The 11,396-nt window shown below is 42.3% G+C and overlaps 1 protein-coding gene across 1 annotated transcript; it reads left to right on the forward strand.

Annotated features, from left to right (window-relative positions):
* Positions 1–406: 406 nt before the first annotated feature.
* On the forward strand, positions 407–10,822 carry LOC306835250 (uncharacterized protein). The gene is made up of 3 exons (XM_079361692.1): positions 407–666; positions 4,080–4,156; positions 10,247–10,822. The coding sequence occupies exons 1-3, from the start codon at positions 531–533 to the stop codon at positions 10,472–10,474; spliced, it is 441 nt and encodes a 146-aa protein (XP_079217818.1). The 5' UTR covers positions 407–530; the 3' UTR covers positions 10,475–10,822.
* Positions 10,823–11,396: the final 574 nt, after the last annotated feature.

An 11,396-nucleotide genomic window follows, 5' to 3' on the forward strand; every position in this document is an offset into this window, starting at 1 on the left:
TGAAAAGAAAAAAAAACCCCAGTCTTGGCTTTATTACTGTCAGTGTCTCAACATTTTGACTCATTTTTAGGATTTTTAAATTCTCAATACTTGATTTGAGTCCAGACCAAATTCAAACTCAGCTGAAGTTTATTCATGAATTCATTCTCAACACTTAGACCGTGACATCGGTTTAATTCTCCATATTTAAAATGAGCTCGAGATGCCTAAAGGAAAATTCTTTGCAATGTCAATTTTTTAAATCTTTATGATTGCAGGTCAATTTTCTCAAAGCTGCTGAGAGGCGTGAAGTCAAAAAGGGGGCGTGTCCTGCGTGCGTGTGACCGCCTGCCTTTTACATAAATTAAAGCGAGAGAGAGAGAGAGAGAGAGAGAGAGAGAGAGAGAGAGAGAGAGAGAGAGAGAGAGAGAGAAATATAAGGGAGAGCAGATCAAGAATAAATAAGGACTGAAGCACAACTTGGATTTAAAGCTGAAGAAGTGTGTCCTCTCTCTGAGCTCACCTGAGGAGACAATCTGCGCGCGCTCAGGATGAAGCTGATGGCCCTGTGCTTTGCGTTACTTCATCTGTCCTCCGTCAGTGCGGGACTCCTGTCCAGCAGTGAAATGCAGCCCGCAGGAAGCTCTCTGTCCCGCAGCAGCAGGGTGCAGGTCTCGATGAACGCAGGTGAGTTCACGGACCTCTTCGAAAGTTTGTGAAATTCATTATTCGATGTCATTAAGCTGTCACTGGTGTTTATCAGGGCGGTGTAGTGTTATGTAATATTTCTATCTATTGAACAGTAATGATTGAAGGAGTAAAATGAGTCATTCAGGGGATCATAGAGAAATGATTGATATTGTCTCTGGATAGAAGAGGGGGAAAACCTGATTTCTGTATTAAACTGTGACCATGCAAAAAGCCACTCTTTATAATGAATGGTGATGCTTCAGTTCTGTTGATGTGATCATGTGTTCAAGATGATTTTCATGCATATCTGGAACAATAAGATAAACGCATTGCTGCAGTTTTTGGAGGGTTTAAAAAGGATTGAAGTTAAGTAAAAAAAAAACATTGACTGAGGCAACAGTTCAGATTTCTGTATGAAAATGGGAGTTAGGACACTTGTTCTTGTTTATTCAACAAAGCAGACGTCCATTAAATCAGTTCTGCAGATTATGAGTGAATGTGCTTCGTTCTCGATAATTAGACTAATGAATGTGGCCCAACGATCATTTAAAGTTTGAAGTGATCCCTCTCCACGTCTTCGCTCGGTGCTACAGAGGCTGAGCGGCTGACCTCGATCAGTCACGCTGTCGCTTTGAGAACCATGCGTGTGTCAGACTGCAGCAGGTTCCACTGTGATGGATGTACGTTCAGGATTACACATTTTCAGAGGCTCTCTGCGTTTATGGCTGCATCATGAGTTCAGACTCATCTGACTGGTAACTCTGAGTGTTGGTCATCAAAGTGGTTCACAAAAATCGACTTCTTCCAGGGTCAACCGTTTCACTGGGAGGCATTTCCTGGTTATTTCATAACAGCCCATAAACAGAAAAGCACGCCCGGCTTAAATCATCATAACACGGAGAGTAAAACAGACTCATGGGACACTTCACTCTGCAGGCTAAATCATCTGTTCATCCAGTTTGTATTGATTTAAACAGGAGAGACACCTGTTGAGATTTAAACAGGTCAATGACTCCTCTTTCACCTTCTTGGTATCTCAAACTGTTTCCTCCACACTTCTGACCACAGACCCAGTACAGTAACCCGCAGTGTGTACACAGACTAATGAGAAGATAAGTGGCAGCTGTAAGGTATTTAAAGGACTCTGTGCACTTTCACTGAGGCCTTCTTGTGGACAGAGAAGAAACAGGCAGAAGGCTGCGCAGCCTCAAGATGTTTCCTGCCGGGGAAATGACAGAATACTGATCTTATCTTTGTTTGGCACAGTGAAGATTCTTCCGTTATTTCCTTTTACATTGAAGTCGTGGGAGAGAGTAACTAAAGCGCAGTTTTGTTCCCTGTATATTGAATTATGTTATTTATTTATTTAAAGATTTATTTTTGGCCTTTATGCCTTTATTATAGAGGGATCAAAGTGGACAGAGTCGGAAATCAGGGAGCGAGAGTGGGAAACTGTCGACTTAACAGAAAGGTCAAAGGTTACATAGCAGACTCCCTGGGCTTTTCTCAAACTGATCCCTGGTACAGATTGACCTCGGTCTGATGTGAGTGAAGCGCTCTCTCAGTGAAGGTGGAGGTGATAAATACAGAAACATGTTCTTTATAAAACCATGATTTTACGTCACTCAAATGATGAGATAACTTTTTTTAATCTGCCCAAAATATGAAACAAATCAACACATTTGGTTTCATTCTTTTTTCTTTTTAACGTCTTATTGTTTCTTTATGATGTTTGTACCATGATTGGTTTTTGCGAGTCCGTGTAAAATCTCACATGTTTTCTGCGTGCGGTTTGTGTCTGTCGGCACGTTAGTGACGTCACGTAATAGTTGGAGAACTTGGCCGTTCCTTTATTCACAGTTAGAGACAGCTGTTCAACATCAGTGCCACACACACTGACACACGCTCTAAGAAACTTCCCCTGGAAACAAAACCATGCTAAATCTACGTTAAATTAAACGTGCTCATGGGCTGATCCGACGATGTCACCATCCATACGCACAGGTGAGGTCCGTCAGTATCAAGTGTTGTGTTGGGATTTCACTTCACGACGGTAAAATGGGAACGTAAGAGCAGCACTGTCCTCTGCAGGAATGTGCCAGATGTTTCCCAGGAACTATCAGAAAGTGTTGCTGGAATTATTTATAACAGAGAATTTAAAATGTGCAGAGATCATGTAGAAATATCTTGCATGGGGGGGGGGGGGGGGCGGTGGCGTGGTGGTTAGCACACGCGTGCCGAGGCTGTGATCCTCCTGACAGTCAGTCTGTTATTCCCCGTTCTCTCTCTCTGATTCCAGACTCTGTCATCTGTCCTGTCTCCTCCCTAAAGGCAAGGGAAATCCATTATAAAAAAGAGGAAAAGAAAAGTCTTGCATTATCTCTGATGGCCAGCAGGGGGAGAAGAAGTCGTCAGATTGTGAAGAAGGGTAGCCTACTGATCATATTAAGGTTGGAGCAGAAGAGGAAACAGGAAACGTTTATGACATTAGTGCGAGCTTGAAGATACGTCCGCAGTTTGTAGTAAATATGATTGTGTGATTTTATTTAGGTTAGCTAATACAGGCTGAAAACAAAATACACATTTTAAATGAGTTAACTAAAATAAAATAAAAGCTCAACGAGAGGCTTTTTAAAGTTGATGTATTCTGCTGATCACCATTTTGAAGTGTTACAAAGCTGGATGTAAAAACTGAATGTGGGCAAAGCGTCACATCATGAGCTAAAGGCATGTTGGACTAATCCCATGATGGGTCTGCAGAGGGCGCTAAAGAGCTCGTGATTCAGGCCATAGTTCCCCGATGCGGCTTCAAGCCTCTTCGAAAGCCGCTGAAACCTTCATTCCTCGATTTCCTCCAGAGAGCGTTTCCAACTGTCTTCATGTTCTGTCCTCTCTGCAGCTTCTTCACCGTCTGCATGTGTTGGAGTTCACACAGCGGCAAAAATCAAAGTGTCTCCAATGATTTGTGGTCAGGAAACAGAACAAACAGATTCAGTCTTTAAACCCTACTTTAGTTTGCGGATGTAATAAAGAAATACTTGTTGGCGGTCAGACTACATATTTCGTGTCGCATGCAATTCTGCTTAGCACCTTGATGTCCATTGTTAAAGTGGTTTAAATCCTTGTAGGGTTGGGCTGTTAAGAAAATATACAAATCTATCTCCCCACGATGAGCGGAGACAGAACATGAGTTCTGTAATCATGAACGTTGGAAGAATTCAAGCTTGAAATAACGGTCGAATAAGTTCGTCACTTTGGGTGCATGAAGGGAATTGCGTAGTCGTGGCAACGGTAGGCACAGAAACATCCTGGTTATTTAGTACGTCCAAAGAGAGACCGTCGCCATCAGGGTGTCTAACATTGAGCATATACTGATGTAACTAATCCTGGTGACGTCTTTCTTCACACAGGGTCTCCTAACCCCCGGAGCGGCAGAAAGAGGCCGCTGTTTGCGAGGAGAGGACATTATGAACGCCAGAGAGTGTTGGTAAGATCAGTGTTTCTTAAAGGGGACATATTATGAGAAATACACTTTTCAGTGTTTTGGGACATTTGAGTAACCTGAGAGTCTACTGTGAAATAAATCCATCCAGTCCTTTGTTGTGATCTACTTTAGTCTCATCAAATTTACACAAGTCACAAGTTGGATTCTTTAAAAAAATAAAATAAAATCCCTTCCCTTGATATCTCCACCCATGGACTCCACCTCCAGACTAGAGCTAAACTTTTGAGCAGGTCGGCCATTTTTATTGTCTCTACAGAGAAGTGATGTGTACGGGGAAAACTCAGGGGGCGGGGCTTATTGCATTTAAAGAGACACACACACTAAAACAGAGAGTTCACCTCCTCTGCTGCTTGACTCATGTTATAGTTGGACCAAAGCACAGAAACACAGATGTTTCATTTAGAGCTCAGGGGGCTGATAGAGAAGGTGTGCATCATAGTGCACCTTAAAGCGGGATATGTCTCCTTTGTACAAAACATGTATATTATATTATATATATATATATATAAAAGTTAAAAATAAAATAATATTAATTAAAGATCTCATCTCCGGGGGGTGACGTGACGATGGCTAACGCTCCCGTACTATTTTAAGTCCGTTCTCTTTAGTTTTACGCATCGCATAAACCTGGTGCTGCAAGTTGTGATAGCCGTCTGACAAACAGCGTTTTTAATGCAAAAATGTCGAAACAAGCCAAAATCCAGACGCGGAAAACCATGCTAGCTGCCTCTCCTAGCATACCCTCAAGTGTAGCAGCTAGCTCTCCAGCAGAAAACAACGAGTCTTCACCAGTAATGGAAACTTCAGCATCGATACGGGAGGAACTTCTGTGACATGATGGAGGACAAGTTTTCTCAACTCTCTGAGACTTTGGATAGATTTTCAACGACCCTGGAGAGCCACTCCAAACGTATTACGGAGGCAGAGCGGCGTGTGTCGGGTGTGGAGGACACGCTGACCGCTCTGCGGGAAAAAGTCACCAAAACTGAGAAGAAAATCAAAGAGATGGAGGCTGGCTTGGACGATATGGAAAACCGGAGCAGACGCGACAATATCCGCGTTCTCAATCTGAAGGAGGGCACGGAGGGAAATCGACCCCTGCAGTTTTTCAAAACGTGGTTACCCACAGTGCTCGGTTTCCCGCATTAAAATTGACCGTGCCCACCGCGGCTTGGGGCCGCGAGGTGCGAGTCCTCGCCCCGTGATTATTAAACTCCACAACTCGAGGGACAAACTGAGGATAATGACAGCACTACGAAGAATACGAAGGACAACGAATCCACATTCAACAGGATCTTTCCACGGCGGTCCGAGAGAGACGCCGGGCTTTCAGCGGCGTATGCCAGACCTTGATCAACGAGGGGATTCGTTTCAACATGTTCTACCCAGACACCTTGGTTGTGCACCATAAGGAGACAGATCACAGGTTTGTAACACAAAGTGCTGCAGAGGACTTTCTCAACACGCTGGACTAGAAGCTGCACGAGGACGATCTGAACAGGTTTGTGAAGTAAAGAGAGTTTTCCTTTTTTGTTGCACTATTTGGTCCATGGGAGTTTGTGACCACGACTGACTGAATATGTGCTAAGGCTTTTTTTCTATGTCAAAAAACTGTCCTAAAGTGAAGATAATTTAAGCCTCTGGCAGAATTCTCCTCAGATTATGCCTTAAAGACAATTGTTGCAGCATGCAGCCTCTTATGTTCGTTATCCTGACAACGCTGTTATAACTGTTAATATTGCCTGTTTCGTGGGAGCGGGGGGGGATTGCTATTTTCTCCGGGGACAATAACATCTTTTAGTAGCTCTATTTCTGCCTTAGGGCAATTTTATGTTTTGGTTTCTTTGGGTTCTTTCAATGCCACATGTCATTGTTTATGTACTTGCACTGTTTCCCAGGACTGACAATAGTTCTGGTTGATCTCCTGCTGTTGAAGGTTTGTTTATGTCAGCACAACTCCTTTACCAGAGCATTACAGTTTGCACATTTAAGATCATATTTCATTTTACTTCATTTCCCAAACTGAGTCGTCTCAATTTCTTAACAAAAGGCTTCTTACATTATGAGTGATGTAAAAATCTCAACATTAAATATCAACGGTATTAACCATGTGGTAAAGAGGCACTTTTACAGGAAACTCACCTTATTGGTTGGCCAAGTCTTCTTTGCTTCATATAACTCAAAAAGTAGAGGAGTAGCAATACTCATCCACAAACGCCGACCATTCACACTTGATAAAATTGTCCAAGACAAGGAGGGAAGGTTTATTACTGCACTGCTACATAGTGAACAAATCCTTATAGGAAGTGTTTATGCTCCAAATACTTATGAAAGCTCATTTTATTCCCGATTATTGGCAGAAATTTCTGCAGTTTGTCCTCCCATGTTGTACTTGGAGGTGACTTCAATTGTGGTTCGGTCCCTGATTTGGACTTCAAACCAGCTAAAAACTTTCCTCTTTCCAAAATGTCTCATGCTACAACGGAGCTGTGTACAGATCTTAGATTACTCGATGCATGGAGAGTCAGATTTTACATTCTTCTCTCATCATTGAGAATTGATTACATTTTTGTTTCAAGATTAACTCTTGATCGAACCAAAACTTGTTCTATCAACACATGTACCCTCTCTGATCACTCGTGCCTCCTTACTATGACCCTCAGTCGAGGCTGTGGCGCCTGAATCCGTTACTACTTAGCAACCCATCCTTTATGTCATACTTGGAAGCAGAATGGAAACTTTACATCTCCAAAAATGATACACCTGATACTTTCCCACCTTATGGGAAGCTGGAAAAGCCTTTATGAGGGGGTCAATAATTTCTTACACAGCAAGGAGGAAAATTGCCTTATTAAAACAGATCTTGAACAACAAATCCAAAATCTGGATAGAGAGCTTAAAACCTCTTTTTCCACGACAGTTTTTAAAAGACTAGAAGCCGCCCGATCTGCACTGGACCACTTACTGACGCAAAAAGCAGAATCTGCAATATTTTTTGCCAAGCATGGATTATTCATGTCTGGTAACAAACCTGGCAGGCTACTCGCCCGGCTGGCTAGAGCCTAAACTGATCCTACCACAATATCATCTCTCAAAGATAGCACAGGTACCCGGCACTTTAAAACCAAAAGTATTTGTAATATAATCAAAGAGTTTAATCAGAATCTGTACACAGCGGAGTGTCAGAACACATCAACAAAAAGGACGTGTTTTTTTGATTTGGCCTTCCCTCTTTGTCTCAGGAAAATAGTCGAAACCTGGGTCGACCAATTACAGCACAAGAGGTCATGGAAACCATTAAATCCCTGCCAAGTGTTTTCATATTTGGGGCGCCGATAGCTCAGCGGCAGCGACTGCGCGCGCACCATGTTGCGAGGCCTTGCTCCTCGCGCGGGCGGCCCGGGTTCGCGTCCGGCCTGTGGCCACTTTCCCGCATGTCTCTCCCCACTCTCTCCCCCTTTCCGACTCTATCTGTCCTATCAATAAAGGCAAAAAGGCCAAAAATAATCCTTAAAAAAATAAAATAAAATCCCTGCCAAGTGGGAAAGCTCCTGATGGGTTTGGACCTGAATTTTATAAAAAGATGGCCAGGCTGGTTGTAGGACCTCTGACTCACATGTTTGTTGAATCAGCTGAGAGGGGTTATCTCCCACCAACTTTAAATCTGGCCCACATTTGTTAAATTTTGAAAAAAGATAAACCCACAGATAATTGTGCGTCTTACAGACCAATTAGTTTGCTTGGAATTGATTTCAAAATACTTGCAAGAAGACTGGAATTGGTGTTGCCTGCCTTAATCAATCTGGATCAGACTGGCTTCATAAAAAGTAGATGCTCTCACTCCAATGTTCGCAGGTTACTTAATATTATACATTTTTCCCCAAAGTTCAAAGACAAGATCACTAGTCTAGTCTAGTCTAGTCTTTAGATGCTGAAAAGGCATTTGACCGCATGGAGTGGGAGTATCTATGTGACACGCTGCATAGATTTGGGCTGGGTGCAGGTTTTATAAATTGGATTCACCTTTTATATAGATCTCCATCCGCAAGTATCCGGGTAAATGGCTTACTGTCCGATATCTTTCCTTGTCTAGAGCTACTCGCCAGTGATGTCCCCTGTCCCCATTACCCCTCGCGTTAGAGCCACGTGCAGAGACCATCAGGCGCCATCACAGTCTGTCCAGTGTCACCTTAGGAAATGCTGAACATAGAAGTTCTCTCTACGCTGATGACGTTCTCTTGTTTATCACAAACCCAGAGAATTCAACACCCAATTTAATATCAATCATTAATCAATTCGGTGAGATCTCAGGTTATAAAATTAATTTAGAGAAATCAGAGGCTCTTTGGAGACCATACCCCCCTGGTTGATTTTCCCTTCAAGTGGTCGCTCTCTGATTTTATTTACCTGGGGATTAGAGTATCTGCTGTAATTAAAGACCGATATAAACACAACTTCATAACAACCTTAAAATCAATTAAGAACGATTCAAATAGGTGGTTTGATCTCCCTCTGTCGTGGAAGGGTCGGATCAGCTTAATTAAAATGAATGTATCAAATGTTACCACTTAGGATTAATAGGTCAAATATCTCAGATATCCAAAGATCCATCTCTCGGTTCCTGTGGCATGGAAAGAGACCACGACTAAAAATGAAGATTCTACAACTGCCTATAAATACGAATATTTTGTATTACAACTCAAAACATGGCGATATATTACCAAACATGCCGGCCGACAAGGTTTTTCATGAGCATTACAGACATTAATTCAAAATAAAGCTTTCCCCCCTGGTCTGGGTGTGAGCATCTTTAATGATTGGTATTCAAATTGATTGAGATTTGTAGCTGACTTATTTGACAATGGGAATGTCACGTCATTCTCACAACTTCAAATTAAATACAGGATCCCACACTGCCAATTTTTGGGTTTTCTTCAGGCCAGGCACTTTGTGAAGTCCTTATGCTCGCTCCCACTGGATCGACCAGTTAAACATCCGATTGAAAGCTTTCTGTTAGATTTTAGCTTATGTGCACTTAACAGTTTGTTTCTCTTTTTTTATGGGAAATGATTCTCTTGTGACAGCGTCAGAGTCACCAGAGCTAAAGAACTGTGGGAAAAAGATCTCGGGATCGACCTGGATTACAACAGTTGGTGTGATGCTTTTGAATCTGCAAAGAAATTATTATTGTGTAACAGACTGATGTTTTTTTAAAAATCAAATTTGGTAACCATTTCTTAGTTATCTTCCTGATGACTTTCTTGGTCTGCTACAAAAGTGGTGCTCTTCCTTTGTTTTGACAAGTAAACGATAAGCTATGTAATGATACTGATGCTTGATTTGTATCTTGTTACCAGGGAAAGAAATGGAAAAAGTATAGATAATAATAATGTAATCCATGTGTTTGTATGTGATGACCATGTGCGCTGATTGTTGTCTTTGTCTCTGTTTATTCTAATCTGTATATTTGATTGGATGGATCTTGTGCTGACTGGTTCCTTATCCTGTTCCGTTATTTAAAATTCAATAAAATATTGTAAAAAAAAGAAAAGAAAAAGATCTCATCTCCTCTTCTTCTTCAGGTGAAATCAGTGTCCTCGCTCCTCTTCATCATTTGTGTGAAGTGTGTTGTTGTAAATCCACTCTGATCCTGTATTTGATCATGTCTATAAACCCCTCTATTTCAGCCCTGCTCAGAACAGGCTGTTTCTGTGTCTGTAGCTTTAAATATGTAAATGAGCTGTGTCTGACCACGCCCCCTCTCTGGAAGAGCTCGGGTGTACTCGCTGCTTTCTGGCTCCATGTCCTATTGTTTACGGTGAGAAGGCAGACTCAGAGGGCAGAACAAACACCTAGCTGTGGGAGTGTCACCCACCTGGGGGAGGGGCTACTGCCCTTTGTGATGTCATGAAGGGAACATTTCCAAACGGCCTGTTTGAGCACACATTTTCTGAAAAGTGGAGCAGGCAGAAGACGGAGAGGATGGACTTTTCTCTTCATTGGGGGGTTTGGAGACAGACTGAAGGATTTGACACTTCAAACCTCTGAACTCGTTTTCTTTCTTCCCTACAGAAAGAAAGGCCCAAAAAGGTTCCTCAGAGAAACATCCCTCCTCCTCCTCCCGACCCGGCGCCAAAACCCGTGAAGTGCTCTGAACTCAAGCAGAGCTGCATGCCGCAGTCGGGCTGCTGCGAAACTGGAGCGATGTGCCACTGTCGCTTCTTCAACGCCATCTGCTTCTGCCGGAGGAAGAGCTCACGGACGAGCGAAAACGTAGAGCTGCAAATAAACTCAAAGTAAAGTAAAGGTTCATGTACAGGTGCATCATATTGATGAAACAACATCATCTTGTAGGTAGAAAATATGCATATGAAGAAGTTTCCCTGATTGTATACCTCTTATGAAAGGCAGCTGCTTAGAAAAACGGTATTATTCATCTTTTCCTGAAACATATTCGTCCTGATCTGGAAGTTTTTTAAACACTTCTTTTTGTCATAATAATCATTTATTTTTGTTATTGATTTTCTAATGATCCATACTGCTGACAGTGTTCACCAGTGCTCTTGTGTTTCACTGCTTGTTTGACTTGTTTGTTCATATTATATATTATGATGTACGGTGGCCCTGAAGGCTCAACACAGTGCTTATCACAGCCCCCTGTGCCGCAGTGAGGGAATCTACACAACCCTCAGATTAGTCTGTCCTCCACAACTGTTGACGAGAAAGCCCCGCCCCTCTTCATTTTGATTGGTTGTTGAGGGAGCAGTTAGGGCTCAACAGCGTGGTGCCTGAAGTAAAAATCCTGTTTATTTTCTCTGCAGCTGATCTGATTATAAATCAGAACTTCATTCACAGGTTGACTGACCACGAGCTACCCGAGTAAAACGATGGTTTACGCTTCAGTACGAGCAGTGAATGAGGTGATAGTACAACACTCGCATTCACAGTTTAAACATAACAACAAAAGATATTATGAACACTCATGGGATGTGTTGAAAATTACGTATACAGTCTTGTAGCTTTTCCATTTTGTATCATGGTGCAGACTTTATTAAAGAGCGGTGGGTTCTCTTTATATTTGGAACTTGTAAAAAAATTAAAGGATTGAAATCGGGAAATTTACTTCCGGAACCAGAGCCACCGAGAAAGTGGGCGGTTACTGTTTTTATACAGTGCTGGGAGCGCAGCGGCCCTTTTGTGTGTTTCCACGCCTCTGTCTTAA

This window comes from Symphodus melops (assembly GCF_947650265.1).
Source record: "Symphodus melops genome assembly, chromosome: 14".
Taxonomy (NCBI): Eukaryota; Metazoa; Chordata; class Actinopteri; order Labriformes; family Labridae; genus Symphodus; species Symphodus melops.

Excerpts from the sequence above, each read along its gene's own strand:
- LOC306835250 (XM_079361692.1), top strand. The coding sequence starts at position 531 with ATGAAGCTGATGGCCCTGTGCTTTGCGTTACTTCATCTGTCCTCCGTC. Across the intron at positions 667-4,079 it reads GCAGGTCTCGATGAACGCAG|GGTCTCCTAACCCCCGGAGC; the intron begins GTGAGTTCACGG and ends TTCTTCACACAG. Across the intron at positions 4,157-10,246 it reads ATGAACGCCAGAGAGTGTTG|AAAGAAAGGCCCAAAAAGGT; the intron begins GTAAGATCAGTG and ends TCTTCCCTACAG.